This window comes from Myxocyprinus asiaticus, chromosome 24, assembly GCF_019703515.2.
Source record: "Myxocyprinus asiaticus isolate MX2 ecotype Aquarium Trade chromosome 24, UBuf_Myxa_2, whole genome shotgun sequence".
Lineage (NCBI taxonomy): Eukaryota > Metazoa > Chordata > Actinopteri > Cypriniformes > Catostomidae > Myxocyprinus > Myxocyprinus asiaticus.
Genome location: NC_059367.1, coordinates 38,103,418 through 38,130,462, shown reverse-complemented (window position 1 = coordinate 38,130,462; position 27,045 = coordinate 38,103,418). Strand labels below are relative to the sequence as shown.

The 27,045-nt window shown below is 39.5% G+C and overlaps 1 protein-coding gene across 1 annotated transcript in view; it reads right to left on the bottom strand.

Moving 5' to 3' along the window:
- Positions 1-6,547: 6,547 nt before the first annotated feature.
- Positions 6,548-27,045, bottom strand: part of LOC127415489 (phosphatidylethanolamine-binding protein 4) — a 234,243-nt gene continuing 213,745 nt past the window's right edge. Inside the window, exon 7 of the mRNA XM_051654275.1 lies at positions 6,548-6,877. Within this exon, the coding sequence (XP_051510235.1) occupies positions 6,786-6,877 (92 nt within the window). The 3' untranslated portion in view covers positions 6,548-6,785. The remainder of the gene's footprint in view (positions 6,878-27,045) is intronic.

Here is a 27,045-nt window from a genome sequence, read left to right as displayed (position 1 = left end):
ACAGGGGTGAGTGTAATGGTAGCCAGCTGGTACATAGCTGTGCAGTGTGTAAACCCCACTCTCCTGGCCTTAAGAGACACACTAGCAACCAAGGCTAGAGGCTATGGCTTTATAGCCTCCTTGCTAGCACGTCCAACTCCCATGCAGGGGATTGCCAGTTCGAATCCTGCTTGAGGTGGGTCGAGTAGGACCAGTGACATAAACAAAGCCTGAATTTTAATTTTTGAGTGAACTAATCCTTTATGTAAAATGTACAAACAAAGAGTAGTTTACTTGAAACAGAGTATTGCAACGTAAACTTCACCTGAGAATTTCTAATTAAAGCCACCAAGAACTGTATGTAGCCTTTACTTGAAAATATGATCTGTTAAATTTACTAGACATTTCTGCATGAAAATTGTGGAAGAGGTTTTTTTTTTTTTTTTTTAGTAAACCTCTCTCCAAATTCTTTTCAGTGTAGGGGCACACGGTAGATTTAATTTTTTTCTTGGTTTGTAATATGTCAAGATCAAATTTTGAAGATATTTACAATCAATCAATCAATCAAATCAAATCAAATTCAAGCAGGTGTGTATAGCATCATTATATTTACATTTTCATTTAGTCATTTAGCAGACGCTTTTCTCCAAAGTGACTTACAAATGAGGTACATAGCAAGGTACTCGGGTTCAATACAAGTTGACAGCATTTGTGGCATAATATTGATTACCACAAAAAATAACTTTAACTTGTCCCCCAAAAATCTGGGTTACAGTGCGGCACTTACAATGGAAGTGAATATGCCCAATCCATAAAGGTTAAAATACTCACGGTTTCAAACGTATAGCCATAAGACTTAAACAATATGTGTGTTAATATGATTTTAGTGTTATAAAATCTCTCACTAACCTTTTCTGTGTAAAGTTAAAGCAAATATTACAACTTTGTTAGTATGACGACATAACACAGTAAACCCTAAAACGATCATAAAAACAATTATTTTACAGCTCAAATAATACATGAGTTTTAACAGAAGAATTAATTTAAGTGCTTTTATAAAAATAGAAGCTTCACATTTCTGCCTTTAAACCCTCCAAAAAATTGGCCTCATTCACTTTCATTGAAAGTACTTCAGGACGGATGAGTCAAAAATATTTTTTGTGGTTATCAACATTATGCCACAAATGCTTTTGACTGAACTTAACTCAAAATTCTTTAACCTTTACAATCTGACCGTTACCCTTTAAGATCCAGCTGGCACAATGTGGTTTATTCTAACAAGAAATATCTCAAGACAGATCTGGAACTGAGTCATTATCTTCTACTTTCACTTTCTGTTAACATTTAATATTTGTTTATTTGTCTAGTGTAGCATCTTTGACCTTTGTTTATGGCTGTAACACTAAAGTGACTCTAGACTGAGTCTGTGCGTGGATCCTTTTAGAAGCTTGAGAAACTTAAACCTAGTTTTTGTTGTGTTGTGATGCTGTGTAAGACCACTAAAGTCTGAGAAAATAAACAAAAGCAAACAGGACAAACTGATCAATGCTTTGCCTGAGTTCATGCAGGGGACATGACGATACTCACCAAAGACTGGCTTAACCAGCTAAGGCACAAAGACCTGCAGGAACCCTATTCTAACCCCTTGTGTGTGTGTGTGTGTGTGTGTGGCGCTAGTGGTCGGGGTATATGAGATAAATGATCTGCCAGTCTGTGAGTATGAATGCATGCGAGAGTGTGCCATAGCGTGTGTGTGAGCATTTGATGAGATACTATCGCCTGGTCAATTAAACCACTAACTTACATTGATCATATCCACATCAAAGTACCCTTCCCTAAATCCCGGCCTGTTTTTCAAACATCTGGTGTATTGATAACAAACTCTCTGTGAGACAGAAATGCTCAACAGAAGTCAATAGTTTTTCATTCCAGAGAGAAGCTTTTGTGACCCAACCTTACACACACACACACACACACACACACACAGGAATAAGGCAAAAAGGGATTACATGATAAAGAGATTTCTGAGTGGTTAGGGAGTTTACACAGTCCGATGATAGAATGCATTGTAATACACAATGCAACCATTAATAGTATTGTATGATTTGTGCATTGCATAAAGTAACATGGGTCAACGCATTTTATAGTACTACAAATGCTGTGTCATTGAAAAAACAAAACAAAAAAGATGCCTGACATAAATTTAAAGGAATAGTTCACCCAAAGTGATGTGGTTTCACATCACAATCCCACAATTTAGGAATTGTGTTTTTCATTTCACATTTGATTTTTATGACACTATCGGTTAGGTTTAGGTGTAAAAATTAGGGTAGGGATGTTGTCTTTGATGATTTAACTCGATGGAGCATTAAATGGTGAAATGGAACATTTAACTCACTTTTAGTGCCCCACAGTGGACATTTCACCTTGGAATTGCCACCGTTTGTGTAATGAACCACGTATTATCATTTTGCAAAAATGTGAACATAAGTCACGTAATTTTTAATGAGGGTGGACAGGTCACACCAGGTTTCATGTCAATGAAATAGTCACTTTGGATAAAAGCATCTGCCAAATGAATAAATGTTAATGCAATTACACCAAACATTGGTTCCTGTATGTCTTGTGACAGACTGCGAAATACAAAGTTTGAATATGCAGAAGCACAACTGAGATTTCAGAGCTACGGTGGAGGGCAAGATTTTCAGTGAATAACAACTTACATTTCGGTCTGTTTGTCGCACAATGCTATCATATGGCTTCAGAAGACTTGGAATATAACGTGTAAGTCGTATAACTTTTTGATCTTGTTTGGAGCTTAACAGACCCTGGTCAATGGATGTTTTAATTATGTAAAAGAGCAGGGTGAACATTCCACTAAATACCTCCTTTATGTTCATCAGAAGAAAGAAAGCCATACAGGTTTGGAACTGCATAAGGGTGAGTAAATGGTAACTGAATTTTCATTTTTAGCCTAACTATTACTTTAAACTGTTTTTTGCAACATTTTCTTTGTTCGGCAAGTCTATAATTATTATATAATCCTGTTTAGAAATAGCACTTTACGTAAACGCTTTGCCCAAAATAGGTGGGTTATTCAGGCAAGACGAAACCTGCTTGGATGAAAAACAAAGACAGACACATTTACAAACAGATTGTTCCTCTTAACCATTAAAGAACAGGTACATATAACCGCAAAATAAAAAAATAAAAGATTTGTTGTGAACCTATGCCCCTTCTGTCTGGCATGAAGTAACACTCAGAGTATTTTGGTCGTAGTTCCACTGCGGCTTCCGGCTGAGTTGTGGCCACAACCGCCCCCCCCCCCCCCCCTTACTTCCTCTATTGGCCCTGACGTGTTTCCTCCCTCCAGTTTGACTCTTTCCACAAACTTTTCTAATGTGTTACAAAACAGAAGCCACTTTCACACCTCTCTTTCTCCCCCTTCTACATCAATCCATCTTCTTTTTGTCTTCAGATGTGGCCAGGAAATTGGCATGTAGTCATCATGTGCAGCCAAAAGCAACCTTCGCTGCAGCTTTGACCTCGGAGCGGGGCAGAGAGTGCAAGCGGCATTACTGTTGTTGGTTTGTGTGGCATTGAACTGTCTGGAAGAGTCTGGGCTTGTTTTTGCTGCCAAGAAAACAGGAATGCAACACTCTGGCGGTTTGTAAGTGAGGGGTGGATTATGTAAGAAAGGCACAGAAAAATAGACTGTCCATTCCAGGGAAAAACACACAGGCTATGGTATAATATACTCATGACCAGCCATAGTGGTTTGTGCGAGTGTGTGTACATGTGTTTCACTGTATCTACAAGTATTGATTTCTGACATCTTACTGTATACGGATGAGAATAGCACAAATAATTGAAATGGAACTCCATTCCAAACTCCTCCTAAGGCCTTCAAATAACAATAATTCAACATATAATGATTAAATAATTATAGTTATATTTAAGTAATTAAATAATTATTGGTATAGAAGCTTAAATTAAAATGTATGGTACTTCAAGTGTGACAGGGTGTTGGGCACCCAAGGCTCATTGATGTGTGAGGGCAACGAAGGCTATCCCATCTGGTCTGAACTGACAGCAGGTCTACTGTGGCACAAGTCACAGAAACTTCTAATGATGTTACGGGAAGAATGTGTCACAACACACAGTGCATTGCACCCTGCTGCGTATGGTGATGTGAAGCCGCAGATTGGTCAGAGTGCCCATGATGACCCCTGTCCACCGTCGAAAGCAACTACAATTGACACACGAGTATCGGAACTGGACCTTGGAGCAGTGGAAGAAGACCACCTGGTCCGATGAGTCCCGTTTTCTTTTACATCATTTGGACGGCAGTGTAAATGTGCACCATTTACCTGGGGAACCATTTACTCTGTGGAAATATGACAAGCCGGTGGAGGGAGTGTGATGCTCTGGGCAATGTTCTGCTGGGAAACTCTGGGTCCGGCCATTCATGTGGACGTCAATTTTGACACGTGCCATCTACCTTAACATCGTTGCAGACCAGGTACACCCCTTCATGGCAATGGTATTCCCTGATGGCAGTGGCCTCTTTCAGCAGGATAATGCACCCTGCCACACTGCACACATTGTTCGTGAATGGTTTGAGGAACATGATGAAGAGTTCAAGGTGTTACCCTGGCCTCCAAATTCCCCAAAATCTCAATCCGATTGAGCATCTGTGGGATATGCTGGACCAACAAGTCCGATCCATGGCGGCTCCACATTGCAACTTACAGGACTTGAAGGATCTGCTGCTAATGTCTTGGTGCCAGATACCACAGGACCCCTTCAGGAGTCTTATAGAGTCCATGCCTCGACGGGCCAGCGCTGTTTTGGTGGCACGTGGAGGACAAACAGCATATTAGGCAGGTGGTCATAATGTTCTGGCTCATCTGTATACGTTTTTTAATGCGTTTTATAATTTATCGCACTGAGTAAACGTGTTAAATCAACAGCCCTTTTGAAAATGCATTGATTTACTAGAATGCCATTTTTCTCCATGAAAACAGAGCGTTTCAAAAACACTGTCCATTACTGCATACTCCAGAAAACTATGAAGTTAGGAAACTGAAAAAAGAAAATAAAAAAAAAAAAAAAAAGAGAAAAACAGATTAGTGTGGATGTGGCCTAATTTTTGCCAAGGCAGAATCACATATATCCTTTTCGGAAACTTTTTAAAATAAATTGCATCATTAGCGTAGCAACATGCAAACCTAAAATTCTATTGGAATAAATAGAGCGCAACATTCAGGTTCCACAAGTAAAAACCCATTCATCTAGGGCAATAGGGAAATTGATTTTTAATGATAACTCAAACTAAAGACATACCTACTATAAGCTCTGAGGTTGTTTATAAATTGTATTTAATTCTGCTGATTCCATCAGTCCATGTTTAATATCAGAATTCGTGTTGAAGATCTACACTACCCATCATCCTGAGGAGAAAGATCCACCAATCAGAGAACTGCGGCCAACAAAGCGCACCAAAAGATTTCTACAGCGACTGCCTACTTCTATGACATACTGTTAATATTGCTATCGAGTCTGTCTCCATACACTTACAAGCTAATTACATTTACTGAGCACTTTATTAGGAACACCTGTACACCTACTTATTCAGGCGATTATCTAATCAGCCAATCGTGTGGCAGCAGTGAAGTGCATAAAATCATGCAGATACGGGACATGAGCTTCAGTTAATGTTCGCATCAACCATCAGAATGGGGAAAAAAATTTGATCTCAGTGATTTTGACCGTGGCATGATTGTTGGTGCCAGACGGGCTGGTTTGAGTATTTCTGTAACTGCTGATCTCCTGGGATTTTCACACACAACGGTCTCTAGAGTTTACTCAGAATGGTGCCAAAAACAAAAAACATCCAGTGAGCGGCAGCTCTATGGATAGAAACACCTTGTTGATGAGAGAGGTCAACTAATGGCCAGACTGGTTCGAGCTGACAGAAAGTCTACGGTAACTCAGATAACCGCTCTGTGAGCAGAATAGCATCTCAGAATGCACAACATGTCAAACCTCGAGGCGTGCAACAGCAGAAGACCATGTTGGGCACTTTATTAGGACCATATTGTTCCTAATAAAGTGCCAAGTGAGTGTATATATTTTAATATTTTGCAATATCCTTTAAATATATTGATTCTATACTTATAATCAACACTTTTAAATCAATACTTTTGTAATTTTCCATCATTTTTAATTTGAATACATCATCAGTTAGAACACAGTCTTGTCCCTTTTTTTGGCTGAAAAAGTGAGCATGCACTGTTGCACTCTATTGTGAGTTGAGTTTTTTGTGCACTTCATGTGAGGAGTGCTAATTGTTTGGTGCAGCCTATAGAGAGTGTAGTACAAATAAGTTCCACGATGGTTAGAAGGCAACTCACTATGTAGGTAGTAGACAGCAAGGCAGCTCACTAGGTTTTGAAACAGAGCTAAAGTTTGAGAGACTTCCTTAAAATACACTTTGTGGAACTGTTGATTTCTCCCATTATTATTTGCAACATCAAGACAAAGAACAGACAAAGAAGTCTTGAAATTACAGGAATGTGGCTTTTATTCAAATATCTGTGAATATTAACACAAGAAGATATATTGCATCAAAACCCATTCCTACAAATGACAGTTTATACATGGGAAAAAAAAAGCAGAATAATTAGTTTAATAATCCCCTAAATTATTCTGTGCAATACAGTGGATCGAGTACAACATCTGAATTGCCATAGTGTGTAAGAAGGCCAGAAGTGAAAGTTCAATGGTAGGTTGGCAGGTGTCCTCTAGTTCTTGTGGTTCTGTGTGAGGAACTGGAGCGAAGCCACTGGGCCAGACAGACCAAACCTCTGAACAAATGCCTGTGGATTCCAGTTCCCTAGAAAAACCAGCAACAAAACCATGCAGTATATAAGCTCTGTCCTAGAGGCACTTAAAAAACCTTTTAGCACATTCATGTAACAACACTTCTTAGATATTCAGATATACACCATATATAACGCTTGTCACATCATGATAATGGACCCAAAAACAGCTTATGTTGAAAAATTATTGAATTTCAGCATGTCTTAATATGTGGCTAAAGCAAATATCTTCTAAATGCTATGTTTACAAAAAAACAAAAAAACAAAAAACAAAAAAAACAACAAAGAGAAAGCAGAGTATTTTGCAGTATAATTATAAAAAGACATAGTTCTGGTCCTGGATGCTGATTGAATGGTACTTATCATCTTTTACTACAGTCCTGTCATTATTGTGTCTATTGCTGAAATGAAGTGTTGCACTGTGACCCAAAATATGTGCCTATTGCACTATTAGCAGTACTTTTTACGATTAATCCTCTGCGTAAACATTTCTAAGTACTTGTTACAAATGGTTAATAAGCATCTTTAATGGAGGATTGTTTAAAATCGCACGTGTCTCAGGGCCTCGGTGGGCTGTGAATCACTGCAATCGTCTCATCTCTAAATAAAACACACAGCCTGTCACAGTGCTGGAGGTGGCAACATGAGAGAAAGCATTTTGGCAGGACAACCACATAAATACCAGACGTAACTCCGGCTGCTATAACAATATCACTTCTCCAATTCCGGCAACAACTACAATCCTAAAAAACAAAATGTGAAATCACATTTGGAAAAAAGAGCCAACAAACTGTGTCCAAGATTGAATATTTAAAGTTCTGCATTTGTCAAATCTTTGTTCTTGTTGTTTATATCAAGAATGCAAACTGGTGTTATTTTTGTAAAACCACAGTCTAGGCGAGTATGGAGGGCTAAATTACTCAAATTACAACATGATTACACAGCAGACAGCACAACATGAGGATGCGTTCTTGCGTTCAAAATACAGCTTGATGGAGCACAAATCCGAACGAAGGGATCTCAAGGCGTGTTTTTCTAAGTATTAAACTACGTTTAACTTGACACAGCAACCTAAAAATGGTATGATTATGATGTGACGCAACAAGTGAGATGCTCCAAAAGCATCTGTCTAACACAGGTGTACATTGACGGGTCCGGACCGATTGACAAATTCAATTGCAAAATGGATTGCTGTGAACTGTCGGCCAATAATGATTGGCTTATGTTCAATAATATGCAAATATACAATACACTGGATTCAAAAGCCACTTTTTGTATTGTCTTATCAATGCTTAACTCCTCTGCCACAGTAGTGTAATGCATTTTAATTATCTGAATATTTATACATATACACTGGCGGACAAAATTTGGAATAGTGTATAGATTTAGCTCTTTTGGAAAGAAATTCTAGCAGTCAGTTTGTCCAGATACTCAGGTGACATTTCACCCCATGCTTCCTGTAGCACTTGCCATAGATGTGGCTGTCTTGTCGGCACTTCTCATGCACCTTACAGTCTAGCTGATCCCACAGAAGCTAAATGGGGTTAAGATCCATAACACTCTTTTCCAATTAGCTGTTGTCCAATGTCTGTGTTTCTTTGCCCACTCTAACCTTTTCTTTTTGTTTTTGTTTCAAAAGTGGCTTTTTCTTTGCAATTCTTTCCATAAGGCCTGCACCCCTGAGTCTTCTCTTTACTGTTGTACATGAAACTGGTGTAGAGCAGGTAGAATTCAATGAAGCTGTCAGCTGAGGACATGTGAGGCGTCTTTCTCAAACTAGAGACTCTGATGTACTTATCCTCTTGTTTAGTTGTACATCTGGCCTTCCACATCTCTTTCTGTCCTTGTTAGAGCCAGTTGTCCTTTGCCTTTGAACACTGTAGTATACACCTTTATATGAAATCTTCAGTTTTTTGTCAATTTCAAGCATTATATAGCCTTCATTCCTCAAAACAATGATTGACTGATGAGTTTCTAGAGAAAGCAGTTTCTTTTTTGCCATTTTTGACCTAATATTGACCTTAAGACATGCCAGTTGTGATGAGGAGGAGGGCGTGGCCGGGCCGTGATGGAGCACGGCCGGCGCTGAATCAGCTGATTAGCAGGAGAGCAGGGGCAGCCAGAGACACCAGTTTGAGAGAGGGACGCACATGGCTGCGTTGCATATGTGTCTGTGTTTGTTTACGTTTGTTTTAAGTTGAGTTTCTCATTAAAATGTAATGTTTTCTGTTCAGCCAGCTCCAACCTCCTCCTTGCCCGTCCTTTAACTGTTACAGTGGTGCTGAAACCCGGGATGCTGAAGAGGAGCTCCAGGCCTCTGAATCCCTGCCCACACTTCCACAGCTGCACTGCTGAATTATGTGAGCCTGAGGCACCTTTTCAGCATCCTGGGTTTCGGCACCACTGTAACCGTTAAAGGACAGGCAAGGAGGAGGCGGAGAAACTCAACTTAAAACAAATGTAAACAAACACAGACACATATGCAACGTGGCCGTGTGCGGCGCTCTCTCTCTCTCGAACCGGCGTCTCCGGGTGCCACTTATCTCGCTCTGCCGATGATCAGCTGATTCAGCGCTGGCTGTGCTCCATCACGGCCCGGCCATGCCCTCCTCTTCGTCACACCAGTCTATTGCATACTATGGCAACTCAAAAACAAACACAAAGACAATATTAAGATTAATTTAAAGAACCAAATAGCTTTCAACTGTGTTTGATATAATGGCAAGTGATTTTCTAATACCAAATTAGCAATTTAGCATGATTACTCAAGAATAAGGTGTTGGAGTGATGGCTGCTAGAAACAGGGCCTGTCTAGATTTGATCAAAAATGACTTATTTTTTAGATCGATCACTGCCATGGAGGCAAATAGCGACCAAGGTGGATTTGGAGCGTGTCTGGGAGAAGTTGGAGGACATGGAGAACCGTAGCCGGCAGAATAACATCCGTATCGTTGGAATCCCTGAGGGAGCAGAGGGACAGGATACGGTGAAATTCCTGGATGGGCTCTTTCCAAATCTGCTCAACATAGCAGGCCATAAGCTGGAAATCGAGTGAGCTCACAGAATTCCTGCTCTGCGATTCGCAGAGGGAGACAGGCCCCGATCAATTCTGGCCAAATTTCTGAGATTGTCCAAAAAAGATCTTGTTACACGAGGAATAAAGGAAGGCTTTCTTGGAAGAACCATAGCATTTTCTTGTTCCCAGACTTTGTGAATTTGACAAAAGAGAAACGTGATCGATTCAAGGAATGCAAGAAACTTTTACACCAACAGAAGTTGGCCAAATTGAGAATAGATGCTAAGGATGGCCGTAAAACATTCACATGCCCACAGCAAGCGATGTCCTTCATAAAGTCAACAAGTCATCTTGCTGTACTCACGCTGCAGCCGAGTGGAGCGGCTCACTGAACATTCGCTTGACTGTTTGAGGAATCTGTGCGTTCCCTTTTGCTAGTTCTGCCTAGAGGCTGGAGTTTATTTTGTAGAATAACAGACCTTCAGCACAGTTTTATGGATGAACCTACATGCTCTTTGTGCTTGTTCCTCCTATTGGCTGGAGTTTGTTTTGTGGAGTATTTTTGCTGTTTAATCCTGTCTTACAATATTTGTATAGAAATACCGGACTTGAGCAATCCGATGGCAAAGTTGTCACGGGGGTTCTCGTAGGCGTGCATGGACTGTTTGAGTTTGGAGGGACGGACGCCAGTTGGCGCTGTCGTGTGCGGGGTTAATGCGCACGTTTTTCTTTTTTCTGTTTGTTTGGTTCTGGGGGATGTTCGGGTTTTGATTGTCACACTAATGTTGGAATGTGGTCTTTATAATCTTCTTTTTGACACACAATCAATTTTTTCTTATATGTCAAAATGTCAAATGTTAATATGAGTGGATTGTCTCTCTCCATGTTGAATGTGAATGGGTTGGGGCACCCCATAAAAAGAAGGAAGGATTTTTCTCTTCTTAAGCATAAGAAATATGATAGTGTTTCTTCAAGAAATGCATCTTTCTCCGCAGAAAGCTGAAAAATTTGGGAGGATATGGGGTGGGAATGCTTTCTTTAGTGCTGGCTCGAGTAAGAGCAGGGGAGTCATTACACTGATAAACATCTACAATTAAAATGTCTCAAACAGATTAAAGATAAATTAGGAAGAGTCATTATCATTTTAGGTGAAATTCAGGGGCAAAGTCTTATTTTGGCTAATATGTGTTGCACCTAATGTTGATGATCAGGGCTTTTTTATAGATCCTGAAGGGATGTTGCAAGCCGCTGGCACCACTTATGATATAATACTGGGAGGAGACTTTAATCTTTTGATGGACTCAGTCCTTGATCATAGTGAAGCAAATGAGTGCAAGCCCCCTAGATCAACACTGATGCTTTACAGGATCTAGAAATCTAAAAATCTTGGTTTTACAAATATTTGGAAACTTTTGAACCCATCTGGGAGGGACTATACATTTTTTTCATCAGTCCATACGATTTAATCTAGAATAGATTTTTTTTTTTTAAGTCCCTAATTTCATCTGTTGTTGATTGCTAAATTGGAAACATTTTAGTCTCAGATCACACCTGGTGTGTTAAGAGGTGTTGCCACATATGAAGAAAAGGAAATCATATAATTGGCTCTCTCTATCCCCTGTGGGTGTGGCTTGGGATGCACTTAAGGTGGTTCTTAGGGGCCGGATCATACAGTTGCAATCGAAATTATTCGACCCCCCCAAGACAGTAAGGATTTACAAAGGTAAGCTTTTCTGATGACCCCGAAATTTTAAACTTTACATCTATATCAGTTGAGTGACACATTCAAAGTCATAGTGTGAATATATAACCTAATATTTCTAAATAGCAGGATTTTTAAAAAATACAGCCATGTCATAATTATTCAACCCTTACTGCATGTAGCTGTTTCTTAAATATGTAAGGCTACACAAGTAATTGTTTTAAAACTAAATGAAGTCATCAATCTGCAATGGCACTTATTTAAGTTGTAAAATTTAAGTTTAGCATTGGAAGCAAAAATGTATTTCTATGCAAACAATTCTATTAAAAATAAGCTGTCTCAAAAGCTAATAGAGGAGATTATTTCATTACACAAGAAAGGTCATGGCTAAAAGTAAATTTCCAAGGCACTTCAATTTCCAATAGACAAAGTTGGCAGTACTATTCATACATTTTTTTAAATATGGTACAACAGCAACCTTCTTGGGGTGTGGAAGAAAGCAAAACTTCACCAAGGGAAATGTTGACTTAAATATTCAAGAATTAATTAGGAAAGACCAGTGGAGTCCTGGAAGAAAGTTTTATAGACGTATGACACTAAACTGAAAATGAGTTTTAGACCCATGGGTCAGCAGTACGTCTGGAGTAAGATGACAAGGTGATGACAAGAACGACACCATCCCCAGGTCAGTCCTGTTATGGGGGTGTTTTGCGGCTGCAGGAAACGGCTATCCTGACTGTGTGACTGACACCATGGATTCTTTCAGGTAACAGGCCATTTTGGCATGAAAAATATGATGCCTTCAGTGTGTAAATTGAAGCTCGGTGATCACTGGACTTTCCAGCAAGACAATAACACCAAGGATACAACAAAGTTGTCCAAAATCTGGTTCAGGGATAGATTGTGGAATGTCCTTAAATAGCCCTTTCAGTCCATCATTAAAATCCCATTGCAAACCTTTGTTGGGATTTCAAGGAAGCAGTGGCAGCACAGAAACCAAAGAATGCCAATGAGCTGGAAGCTTTTGCTCATGAGAAATGTGTAAAAATTCTAATAGAGAGGTGTCCGAAGCCTGAGAACACTTACCTGAAACGTTTATTTGCTGTTATTAAGGATAAAGGATGCTCCACAAATGACTGACTTTGGGGGTTGAATATTTTTGACATGACATTTGTGGAGAGAATTAGTTATTTTTTATTTTAAAATTTGGGTAAATCTCAAAATCACTCAAATGTGTATTAAAAACATACTTTGACTGTTTACTGAGGTTTTAGTTGATGTGTTTTAATTCACATCACCAGAATGTATTGCTGGTCAGGGGGGTTGAATAATTTTGATTGCAACTGTACATTGCCGCTTCACCAAAAAATCGAAAGCACAAGAACTCGTGGAATTGGAAGAGAATATAAAAAATGCTGTAGGTTCTACTGGTTGTTTAGATCAGTGTTACTATCAGAAATAATTATGAATTATTTATTTAGTTATTAATTAATATTTAAAATAAATAATAGAATCTAACGGCGCACCATTAAATGTAGTGCACCACGTTCAGGAGCGGGTTTGGTTATTAGCAATAATTAATAATTATCAAACATAATTATTAATTATTAAAATCAATAGAACATTGATGAGAATCAATGTTAGCTTTTTTTTAATCCTTTAAATCAACAATTATCAAAGATGATCATTAATTATTAACATCGATGAAACATTGACTAAAATTAATACTAGCTTATTGATCCTTCAAATTCAACAATCAAAGATAATTATCAATTATCAAAAATCAACAGAATATTAATAAGGATTAATATTGCCAGGGCACCACCCTGGAATCAGGGACTAATAACCAGATAGTATAACAGTCTCAATATTAGATTGTTCTCTTAGGAAAATCGACATCCGAAGAATATCGAACTTCGGAAACAAACAATGAAGGCTTGAATCCAAGCACTGACATCCCCAGCATTTGACACAGGTGTATGCAAAACAAACCAAAACACTTCTCTTTGAAATATAACAAAGTTTATTTATGCAGTAACATCAATTAATAATCAATACAATGCAGTCAATAAACTTCCGACTTACAACTACAAACTAAGCAGTGACATGATTAAATATGGTAACCAAAATAAGCCTATAACACATGAGAGGAAGGTAGGTGTGTGTGTGAATGTGTGTGTGTGTGTGACGCGCACAAAATGGCGGACGTGTCCCTCGTGGAGAGTATGTCACGCGAGATTTCCGGCCAGAGAATATGGCCGCGAATGTGGGCGGAGAGAAGCCGGCTAATGGTGTCTGCCCGTTTACCGCGTGTCTCCGCTTATGTGATAACTTAGGGACAAAGCTGAGCTTTATCATGAAGTTATCTACTAGCCAAAAGTGTGTGCAAGAATGTTTGTGAGGGGTCGCGCGTGCGTGTGTGCGGTTAGTACGAGAGAGAGAGAGAATAAAGTGGCGGCACCAAAGCCGGTTTCGCGATCGTGGGAGAGAAAGCAGCTGTTAGTTTATCACTCAGAGATGCGGTGGATGGCTCGTAAACCGTCCCGCTGTCTTTGATTCTTTAATGGATAAACTCAGTGTGCCAGTCTCACCCGCAATGGCGGAAATACACAACAGTCCAATGTGGTTGGACTACAACACAGCAGATCTCATTCATGATAACAGTACATTACAGTAATACCTTAAGTATTATTAGCAGCAATGAGCGGACTCGGTGGTCCGTAAACTGTACAAGCAATAACCTTGATACACAAGAATAACACACTATAATATTCTATTTCTGCCCAGACGTAAACCTCTTACTTGAATCGTATGAGGACGCAGACGAATGCGTGTTCATCCGTCCTATAACCCCAACTCGGTTCCTCGAGGCTCGGGTGATGACGGGAGGCCGTTTCCTCGCTCTGTCGGTGGGCGGTATGGCTGCCGATTCTCGGCGGGTTGGCGGAGAAATCAGCGACTTCGACTTGATTGAAGAGGGAAGAGAAATCTTTTCTCTTCACTTCTGCAACAAACGGATGAAGATGCGGATTGCTCGGCGGTCTCCTTCGGATCCATTAAGAATGTTCAGTGGAACAGAGTAATCTCAACTCGTCCAGCGAGATGGAGATTGTATGGCCACAGTTTCAAGTCAGATGTTACTTCCTTGTGCCACGAGGCTACACCTGAGAGCAGCAATGAGCTGCGTCTACACCCAGTGAGCAAAGTTGCTGAAAGCAAAGCCCGGAAGGATCTCAGAGTTATTTCTATTCCCAATGACGTCATGGTTGAGGGCCGTTCTGTTGTGTGCCTCATCCAATAGGAGTTGAGAGTTCGATCCTTTAGTGAGCAAGGCTTCATGGGATTTGTAGTCTGTTTTGGACTCCCTTTGTTTGATTTCGGCGCGGTTTTTATCAGTAAGATTTATGTCTGTGGGCCTCAGTTAGGTTTTATGACTGTGTTAGGCCTGCCTTTGTCTTCTATCTGCATACATGAGGCCCAACAATGCCGAGGCAGAGCTGAAACACCGAATGTCGTCTAATGGCCTCAGAGAATTGACCCGATTGAAATACAGATATAATACTATTTTGTCGTGGAAGGTGGAGTTTTGGCTATTCAGGGCAAGACAGTCATACCTTGAGTCAGGGGACAAAGCAGGGAAGCTTCTGGCTAGATATATAAAACAGAGAGTGTCTTTTTCTACCATTCCCTCAGTGAAATCTGCTGGTGGTGAAATATTTACCTCGGTCACTATTATTAATAATGCTTTTAAAGAATTCTATCTTGATCTTTATAGTTCCAAATCTTCGTCTACTGAAGAGGATATTAGAAACTTTGTGGAACCATTGGAACATCCTAAACTTTCCACTGAGCAAAAAAATTCTCTTGATTCTGAAATAACCTTGGAGGAGCTTGGCGAGGTAATTAAGGCCTTGCCTATAGGCAAGGCTCTGGGGCCAGATGGCTTTGCCGCTGAATTTTTTAGGTCTTTTGCTACAGAACTGGCTCCACTTTTGCTAGAAGCTTATACGGAATCATCAAAGAATGGAAAGCTTCCGCCAACCATGACACAAGCCCGGATCAATCTTAAAAAGGGCAAAGATCCAAGCGAGTGTAAGAGTTACCATCCAATTTCCATGATCCAGCTAGACGTTAAAATATTGTAAAGTATGTTGGCTAACTGATTGAGTAAAGTTATGACATCTCTTATACATATAGATCAGGTGGGGTTTATTCGAGGCCATAACTCTTCTGATAACATTAGGCGTTTCATTAATGTCATGTGGGCAGTGGCGAACGATCAGACTCCAGTCACTGCCATCCCGCTTGATGCCGAAAAAGTGTTTGATATGGTAGAATAGGATTATCTTTTTAAGATTTTGGAAATGTATGGGTTCGGGAATACTTTTATGGGGTGGATTAAGTTACTTTATAGACACCCGGTAGCGGCGGTTCAAACAACTGGATTAATTTCAGATTATTTTACTCTGGATAGGGGCACCCGGCAGGGTTACCCTCTTTCCCCCTTATTGTTCTGTCTTGCCCTGGTACCATTAGCAGCCACGGTAAGAAAGGAGGATGATTTTCCAGGGGTGGTGGTGGGAGGTGTGGCGCATAAGCTTTTGCTTTAAACAGATGATATTTTATTATTTGTCTCTGACCCTACTAGATCTATGCCTTGCCTCCACAGAATTATTAATTTCTTTTCTAAATTCTCAGGATACAGAGTGAATTGGTCTAAATCCAAAGCTTTGGCTCTGACAGCGTACTGCCACGTAACGGCTTTTCAGCCGGGCGCCTTTCTAGTGGCCCAAACAGGGCATTAAGTATTTGGGTATTTTATTCCCAGCAAATTTGTGCGATTTAGTTAGTTCATTTTGACCCTTTAATAAAAAGGTTTGAGCGATGTGGGCAGGTGGGCTTAATTACATTTATCTATGACTGGGAAGGTTAATGTTGTTAAAATGAATTGTATTCCAAAATTCAACTACCTGCTACAATCTCTCCCTTTAGATGTCCCCCTCTCTTATTTCAAGCAGTTTGATAGCATAGCGAAGTCCTTCATTTGGAATGGTAAATGTCCCAGATTACACTTCAGTAAGTTACATAGGCCGATTGACAAAGGTGGGCTAGGACTACCCAAGATTTTGTTTTATTATTATGCATTCGGTCTCATTGGTGCATTGGTTAATTCCACCTGAGAGAGCCCCTCCCTGGTTTTGTATTGAACAGTAAGTTCTTGCTCCTATCTTGCCTCTGCAAAACCTTTCTATCAGACTAACCGGAGCAGTTAAGTTACACCGTTATCTTGCATTTGCATGCGGTATGGACAAAAATGTCCAGAATGTTTAATTCAGACATTTATTTAAATGTTGCTTCGAGCATATGGCTGAACCCAAAATTATGTATTGATAAATCCCCTTTCTGCTGGACAGAGTAGATAAGTGTTGAGATCCTTTGAAAATATGGTTCAACATTTTGGGATTCCCAGGTCTCAATTCTTTAGGTATTTACAACTGTGCCACCTGCTCTGTACTATTTTTGGGAGTAGCATACACCCCCCTAAAGCGACAGACACTCTGGGAGTGGTGATTACTGCCTTTGGAAAAGGTCATGAGGCATCACTGTATTACTCCCTGCTAATTCAGAGTCTGGGGGATGGAGATTCAACTTCTCTTAAGAGATTATGAGAGAAAGATTTAAACTTGGTATTGGAGGTGGGAGTGTGGGCTGGGATTCTAAAAAATGTCAAGTCTGCATCTAGAGATGCATGGGTGCGCCTCATGCAATTTAAGATTTTAGATTGATTATATTGGACCCCCTCTAGATTGTATAGACTTGGTCAAAGACACACCCACCTGCTGGTGATGCCAATCAGAAGATGCAGAACACAACCCATGTTTTTTGGTGGTGTGTTAAGATCCAAGAATTTTGGTTGAGGGTTCAGAGTTTTATATGTGGCACTCAAATTTTATTTTGCCCCAGACTCTGTATTTTAGGCGATGGGGCGGTCATTAATATAGGGGATAAATACATAAGAAATTGGGTTCTAGCCAGTGTTATGATCAGCAGACAGATTATTCTTAGGGATGGAGGTCGGCTGGAGCGCCCTCATTTCAGGAGTGGTGCACGGAGATGGGCAGGGTGGCAGCATTTGAAGAAATGTCAGAAGGCTAGGCAACCTGGGGGTATTTAATAGGAAGTGGGGGCAGTTATTTTACTTTTTTGGAAGGCTCTCGGGGAGGGGCAGTGGAGAGGGATTTATAGTTTTAAATGTGTGTGATCATTATTATTTATATATATTTAGTTTTTTTGTTTCTTTGTGTGTGTACTTAGCTTTGACCACAGGGATGTTTGTTGGGGGTCAGGGTGGGGTTAGGGATTGGGAGGGGGAAAAGGAATAATGAGGGTTAAAAGTTGATTCTGTACATATATGTTTTGTTTTTCTGTTTTCATTTGTTGGAATCAATAAAAAGTGTTAATCAAAAAAAAAACAAAAAAAAAAAAAAAAACATTTCAAATAGTGATGGTGCTGTTTTTTTTTTTTTTACATCAGTAATGTCCTGACTATACTTTGTGATTTGCTGAATGCCACTTCCGAAACAGCAAAATCTGTACATTATTCCAAACTTTTGTCTGCCAGCATATATATATATATACAGGTGCATCTCAATAAATTAGAATGTCGTGGAAAAGTTCATTTATTTCAATAATTCAACTCAAATTGTAAAACTCGTGTATTAAATAAATTCAGTGCACACAGACTGAAGTAGTTTAAGTCTTTGGTTCTTTTAATTGTGATGATTTTGGCTCACATTTAACAGAAACCCACCAATTCACTATCTCAAAAAATTAGAATACGGTGACATGCCAGTCAGCTAATCAATTCAAAACACCTGCAAAGGTTTCCTGAGCCTTCAAAATGGTCTCTCAGTTTGGTTCACTAGGCTACACAATCATGGGGAAGACTGCTGATCTGACAGTTGTCCAGAAGACAATCACTGACACCCTTCACAAGGAGGGTAAGCCACAAACATTCATTGCCAAAGAAGCTGGCTGTTCACAGAGTGCTGTATCCAAGCATGTTAACAGAAAGTTGAGTGGAGGGAAAAAGTGTGGAAGAAAAAGATGCACAACCAACCGAGAGAACCGTAGCCTTATGATTGTCAAGCAAAATCGATTCAAGAATTTGGGCGAACTTCACAAGGAATGGACTGAGGCTGGGGTCAAGGCATCAAGAGCCACCACACACAGACATGTCAAGGAATTTGGCTACAGTTGTCGTATTCCTCTTGTCAAGCCACTCCTGAACCACAGACAACGTCAGATGCGTCTTACCTGGGCTAAGGAGAAGAAGAACTGGACTGTTGCCCAGTGTTCCAAAGTCCTCTTTTCAGATGAGAGCAAGTTTTATATTTCATTTGGAAACCAAGGTCCTAGAGTCTGGAGGAAGGGTGGAGAAGCTCATAGCCCAAGTTGCTTGAAGTCCAGTGTTAAGTTTCCACAGTCTGTGATGATTTGGGGTGCAATGTCATCTGCTGGTGTTGGTCCATTGTGTTTTTTGAAAACCAAAGTCACTGCACCCGTTTACCAAGAAATTTTGGAGCACTTCATGCTTCCTTCTCCTGACCAGCTTTTTAAAGATGCTGATTTCATTTTCCAGCAGGATTTGGCACCTGCCCACACTGCCAAAAGCACCAAAAGTTGGTTAAATGACCATGGTGTTGGTGTGCTTGAATGGCCAGCAAACTCACCAGACCTGAACCCCATAGAGAATCTATGGGGTATTGTCAAGAGGAAAATGAGAAACAAGAGACCAAAAAATGAAGATGAGCTGAAGGCCACTGTCAAAGAAACCTGGGCTTCCATACCATCTCAGCAGTGCCACAAACTGATCACCTCCATGCCACGCCGAATTGAGGCAGTAATTAAAGCAAAAGGAGCCCCTACCAAGTACTGAGTACATATACAGTAAATTAACATACTTTCCAGAAGGCCAACAATTCACTAAAAATGTTTTTTTTATTGGTCTTATGATGTATTCTAATTTTTTGAGATAGTGAATTGGTGGGTTTTTGTTAAATGTGAGCCAAAATCATCACAATTAAAAGAACCAAAGACTTAAACTACTTCAGTCTGTGTGCATTGAATTTATTTAATACACGAGTTTCACAATTTGAGTTGAATTACTGAAATAAATTAACTTTTCCACGACATTCTAATTTATTGAGATGCACCTGTATATATATATATATATATATAATTTTTAATTATTTAAATTTAACTATAATTATTGTATCATTATAGATTAAATTATTATAATTTTTTTGGATTTTTCCCCTTTTTCTCCCAATGTGCTTTTAAGTCCTCGTGGTCACGTAGTGATTCGCCTCAGTCCGGGTGGCGGAGGACGAATCCCATTTGCCTCCGCGTCTGAGCTCGTCAACCCGCGCATCTTATCACGTGGCTTGTTGAGCACGTTGCCATGGAGACATAGCGCGTGTGGAGGCTTCACGCCATCCACCGCGGCAACCACGCTCAACTCACCACGCGCCCCACCGAGAACGTACCACATTATAGCGATCATGAGGAGGTTATCCCATGGGACTCTACCCTCCCTAGCAACAGGGCCAATTTGGTTGCTTAGGAGACCTGGCTGGAGTCACTCAGCACGCCATGGGATTCGAACTAGCGAACTCCAGGGGTGGTAGCCAGCGTATTTTACCATTGAGCTACCCAGGCCCCCTATAGATTTAATTTTTGTTATCTGAGGGGCTTTCACAGCAAATATTTATATATGCGATTAATTGTGATTCATTAGATCAATTACTCAGCACACAATGTAATTAATTTGATTAAAAATTTTAATCGATTGGCAGCCCTGATTAAAATGCAAGAGAACATTTAAGCTGAATATCAATTTTAAAAATGTAACATTTATGAACAGTATGGTTACATGCAGAAATGAACTAGGGCCAGCTCTGGTGCGCTGCCACTATAGTTTCGGACCGATTCTGTCTTAACTCCGGCAGTGCCAGTGCGTCACTGGCTGCCGCCTCTGGCCCGATTGATACTGGAGTGAGTACTCAGGCATCCAGCCCCAGTACAGCAGACGGAAGCTGCTGTATTTCATTTTAGCACTAGTTTGCATCCTTTGTAGCCATATCTTTGGGTTGATTTAATTAAAGCACGACCTTTGTGTCTTTTCATTTTCATTTTTAGTGTTACTGTTATTGGCATGTCACTCAATGACGGTGGGCATCACCTTCCAAAATCAATTTCTTTGGACTTACACTTGGATGCTTACCCTTCATTAAAATGTTAAGAAAGATAACCAAGTTAAATTGACAAAATCTTGTTAATGGTCAATAATAAGGGCTAATTTTCAAAGACAGAAAAATACCATTCGTAAAGTCTGCTGAATTGAAAAAAGAAAATTGCTTCCAAATATGCTACGAACAAAAGGTTGAATCTAATAAAACCAGTAAAGAACATGTCAGGGTCATATTTCTCTCTGATATCATAAGAAATAAGGAGGACCATTATGATTTTTATTTTAAAATATGTCTATTTAAATTGTAAAGTATTTATTTTTTGATGTACTGCCTTTAAATGATGCTGATTTAAATAATAATAATACATAAAAAAACTAATCTGTATTAATAATAATTGCAAAACAACTCAAGTAAACTCCTGGACACATTATGGTAATGAAAATTCGGTGGGAAATGCACTTAAGTGTCTTGAAAATAATGGTCCTAAAATGGGTTTTCTTCATGTAAAATATATTTCCTTTTTTTATTTATTTTTTTATTTTGGGGTAAAATATGACCTGGAAATGTCTTGGTGAGATGCACCTTGCAGTAAATTGCAGTACAAAAGCACAGAAACAACAATACACAATTAACAGGGGAGCAGTTTTAAATGTACTTTTCTTCCCCTAACTGTGTGCATAGACAAACAAACGGCCGAGGCGGAAATGCTGTAGTGGTGAAAAGGGAAACCCCGTCCGTGCACACAGCAGAGCGCACCACATCCTGGAAAGATCAAATGTGAGTGTGTGTATGCTTGTTTGTGTGTTTGAATGCAAGTGGGTGTGAGAGTATGCAAGTGTGATTTTAAAGGAAAATGTCATCGTCTCTTCTTCCCCCCCCCCCCATTGGTTATTACCAACTTTAAGGCTCACCAGATACTATCTATGAATAACCCATGAGCAAATATTACTATACACAAAATATATCTTCATGAGAAACTCATTTGGAACTAAATCAAGTGCCTATTGGTGCTGGAAATAAGTGTGTATACTGCAGGTGTGTGTGAAAGATTCAAGTGTGCATGTGACTGATTCTCTAATTGAGTGTGAGAAATGGAGTAAAGTGATCTGGCATTGACCTTTAGGCCTCTGGACCTAAAAACATGAGGAGATAATGTTCCGCCTCTGCAGTTCATGATCCCAGCTTGACCTTACTACAGCCAGGGCATAACGCACATGCCTGTAACTGCCATCTACCAGACACTTATCATCATCAAATGTAAGGAAATACATAACGGACAGACCTCATACACTCTGATACCAGCTTCCTTCACATAACGGTACACTTAAAGATGAGACTATGCTTTATTTTCCCGTTCAAAGTTCAGATGGTTTCATCTAACACGGTCATATGACAACTCGTAAAAATCTGTACGAGATGGTGAAATTGTAAGATATCGCATGACTTTTCTCATATAAAAAGATAAGACATTTACTCCCATACAGACCAACCAATCAACAAAAATAATTTCACATCAGTACAATACAAGCATCAAATTTTAGCTAGCCTCTTATCCAACACTTTATTTTAAGATAAGAAACATATGTGATTTTTTTTTTTTATAACTCATTCCACATTTATTAATGCAATACAAATGACTAATGTATGTCAACAACCTGGAAACCACTTCTCTCTTCTTATTTTAATTTCTTCCATGTTACACAAAAGTTATTTTCCTATTAGAATCATGGTTAAGGTTTGGATAATGGGTTAATTTTTATGGAAAGATTTAGGTTTGGAGTTTTGGTTTGGACAATGAACTTAGGAAAAATTGAAAAGAATGCTTGATCAAAACCAGATGTTTCTCTTTCCGTTAGGTTAAAGTTTGGGTTTAAACTTCTATAGGAGAAAAATCGCAATAGCATAACCCTTTGGTTTGTTTATTTTACTCTATGGGATTAAAAGTTGTACGTTTATGAACAACCCAACATGTCTGGTTTCTTACGATTTCTCCATCTTGTATTATTATTACAACTTCTCATGAAATCGGGTTGGTTTCATTAGATGACCATCAAAAAGAAGCCCTTTGTAATAACAATACACACATTTCTTCTTCAAATAACAATACAAACTAACCAAAACTACTTAAAGTTTCAGAAGAAAATGTGAGTGGAAAACTTTCCATACCACAATGTTAAGGTGGTTGCCAGGACGTTGCTATGCAGTTGCTAAGGTGCTTTTAGTATTGCTATGTGGTTGCCTGGGCATTGTCAAAGTGCTCTGCACTGTAAAAAAATAAAAAATCTTGCTTCAACATAAAGCAAGTTTTCGTACTTCCTTAAAATTTTAAGTTGTGTCAACTTAAGATGGAAAGTTGTTTAAACAGAACATAAAGTTGACTTAAATCAATATAACTTGTTGAATGAGCTCAATTACTTTTTGCGTAAACTCAACTACAATCAACTAGATTCTAATTCAATTCAAATGGAATATAGAAGTTCATTTACTAACATCATTTAATAGAGTGCAACAGTCTGGTTCCAGAAGTAAAAATCCCATTAATTTATCACACAGACTAATTGATTTTCAACAATAACTTATAAAACTTTAAAGACAGACCTACAGTGAGCTCTGAGGTTGTTCATCGATGGTATATGTTTCCGTTGAAGCCATCCGTCTGCATTATTTCAACTTCATTGTTTAAAAATCTTGTTTGATAGCGGAATTCATTGTAAACAACTACATTACCCATGGTACAGTGGAGAAAGTTCCACCAGTCAGAGAACCGTGGCCAACGAAACCTATGAAGCGTGCATCGGAGCGACCACTCACTCCCATGATGCACTGTGAATGACGTAATCGAGTCGGTCTCCCTTCACCCTTAAAATACTAATCTATCTGTACATATCTGAATTATTTTGTGATAAACGTAAAATATATTGATTCTATACTTATAATCAACATCCTAAAATCAATCATTTTATTTATTCCCATCGGTTTTTATTTGATTACGCATTTGCAATGCTTCTTGTGATTGTAGTTTGTGCCCTCATGAAAGACTTTGTCCGATGTTTCAAATACTTTTTTTTGCCTCAAAACAAAGTTTGTGATGTTGTGATTCACCTCGGAGCAGCTTCTATGACACTTTCGGCTCACATCGACTCGCATGATCTTCAGGACTCTCTTCAGGACTCTGGTCATTTTCATTGCAAGTGCAATGCTGTAAGAGTCACGTAAAAATCATTTTGCAAAAATGCTTGTATAGTAGCATGATTCTATGAGACCAGGTTGGGCAAACTGCACCAAACATAACAGGAAGCCTGTATTTTTGTATGAACTAAATAATGCTTTCCTGAGAAAGCACCACTAATAAACTTATATTCAAGAGAACAAGTTTTCAGCTCGACTGAATCACAAGCAATGAGTCACAACTAAACTATGTCTGGATTACAACATGACATCAGTTTAATGCAGCAAGGGGGCAATATGAGTGTTTAGTTCATCTGTTTATATGCCGCTATAAAAATCTACACAGTATTCAATTTATACTGCACGCAAATTGTTTAGGAGCCAAAACAGGTCAATGGGGAAGCCCCGATGTAAGCTGTGGTGAACTAGGGAAATGACCCATCAGTTTTAGCCTCTGGCCTCTGCTCATATTAGTAACAGGTTGTTGACAGCTCGCATCACAGGACATCACGCCGATGTCATCATGGAGTCTTGGGGGTGGAGTGTTGGCAGACACGCAAATTTACAAATGGCTCTAAAAATAGTGTGGTTTTGTGTGTTTCGGTTAATTTAGTCTCTTTCCATTTCTCAATCTGTCGACTCATGGAAAACACAGTTAGGAAGTGGGGAGTGATGCGGCACTTTCTTCCTTTGCTCAACTCCACCCATTCTTGTCTCGCTTCTGATTTTTGCAATACAGGAAGTGAAGAATCTTTGAGCTCTGCAAGATGTTTCTGTTACTTCAAACAGCAGTATTGTGATGTGTATACTGTATGAGAATACAAACTGATTGTGCGAGAGCATGACTGTGCAGTGGCCCCAAACAGTATTTGGACACTTAACTTAAACACATTGGATGGAAATGCTGCTTTATTCGTGAACTGTTTTAGTGATATTCTAATTTTTGGCATAAATTACATTCATAACTTGGATGGAAACATGATTATTGTTGTATTTGTCATGCAGTATTTAGTTTATGCTGCTCTAAAAAAAAGTATTTTTTTACTGTAAACATTACTGTATTACAGTAATGAAGTAATATAGTTAGTGAGAATCTAATGAGCATTACCACAGAAATAATGTAAATTACAAAACAACTCGAAATCAAATGCAAATTTGTTTGATATTTTGTTATCTAATGCAATGAAATTCTTACTGTAAGTCTTTAAATACGTTTTGGGGGACACTGTACATATTAGGAAATGTAATTGAGCAGACCTTTATTTTTACATTTCATTGTTGGGCATTTAGTCACTGTTTTATTGACAGTGACAGTAAACAGAAGACAGCAAATAAAAAGGATTAAGATTAGGGCACGTTGCAGGTCAAATTCAATTTCATCTCCCGCATGAACACCACGATTCTAGATCTACTTCTCTGGAAAAGGAGCGCTAACAGATTACTGCATGGCTCAGACTTTTAAAGCCTTGACGAGCGCAATCCATTTGCTGTTTTGACGTATTTCCTATTGAAACAGGAGGTTGGGATGGGACATGTCGAAAGGGTTGTCACTTTTTAAAAAAAATAGCCACTAGGCTTTAAGGCCTGGGTATACTTCTTTTTTTCTGTGTTCCAGTGCTGCTCATGTCAGAGTTAGTTACTGGGGAAACTGAGAACCGGTCTCAATACCGGCCCACTTTTCCACTGACTTGTGAATAGAACGATGATCTAACAAACAACATTAATATCCAACTGACAAAGAAACCTAGCACATCACAGTCTTTGCTTATGAAGAGACTTGAGCTGTTGTGCAAGTCCAATGCAGATGAATGAGAGACAAGCAAGGAAAACATCACAATATTTCAATGTTTTGAATCACAATACACTAAACACTTACTTGTGATGTACATCCTAATATACCTCCAAAGATGCATGAATTAAAAATACAAATTACCTACAACCCCTTTCTCTGTGATCACCACTAGAGGTGATCACTTCTGGAAGCATTCAGTTGTGAAATGCCTCAAACACAACTGCAAATTCACTGTAATTCCTCCTCCTTCGAAATGGAAAAATGTAAGCCAGTGGGCCTGTAACTAAAGTAGTTTGGATTATGGAACAGGGTTTTGGGAAAAAACAGCCAAAAATACACCTTTTCACTAATGCACTTACCTGCATAGAGCTATAAGATGCTCCCTTGCTCGCTATTTAGTGAATGACATAACATCCAGTGTGCTGTCTGTCTTCACTGGTCTCAGAACAGTTCGAAATGCACTTTACTTTCATCCTAACTCAATAAAATCTTCTGAAAGAAACATTGTTTCAGCTTTTGGATGAACCCATTGATTCTCGATGTGTTAATGCACAGTTAATATAGGATTTCTAAGGAAAAGATGGGCTGAAGTACACATTAGTGTACATTGTGTTTATCAGAGTGGCGTTTCGCAATAAATTGCTGAAATAAATAAATGGCATACCGGATGAAACGTCCTGGTTACTTTCGTAACCTCCGTTCCCTGATGAGGGAACGAGACGTTGTGTCGATGTAGTGACACTAGGGGTCACTCTTGGGAGCCCAAAACACCTCTGATTTTGAAAAAAGGCCAATGGGAATTGGCAAGTGGAATTTGGATGCCACTCCCCCGGACATACAGGTATAAAAGGAGCTGGCTCGCAACCACTCATTCAGGTTTTGTGCTGAGGAGCCGAGACAAGGTCCTGGCCATTTCAGCGGGTAGTTCAGTATTGTGGCAAGAGGAACACAACATCTCGTTCCCTCCATCAGGGAACGGAGGTTACGAAAGTAACCAGGACGTTCCCTATCTGTCACTCACTCGACGTTGTGTCGATGTAGTGACACTAGGGGTCCCTATACGAAACGCCACAATAAGCTGAACTGTGTTATGTGGACTGGCGGTGCGAGACGGGCAGACCGCTGTGTGCCTCGTAGCCAGTGCACCAGGCCGTCACGTAACCTCCCCCAACGCTCTTATGAGCATTGAACAATCCTTTGGGAACAAGTCGACTTGCCCAACAAATAGGGACAGGCCTCTTTTCCTCTTT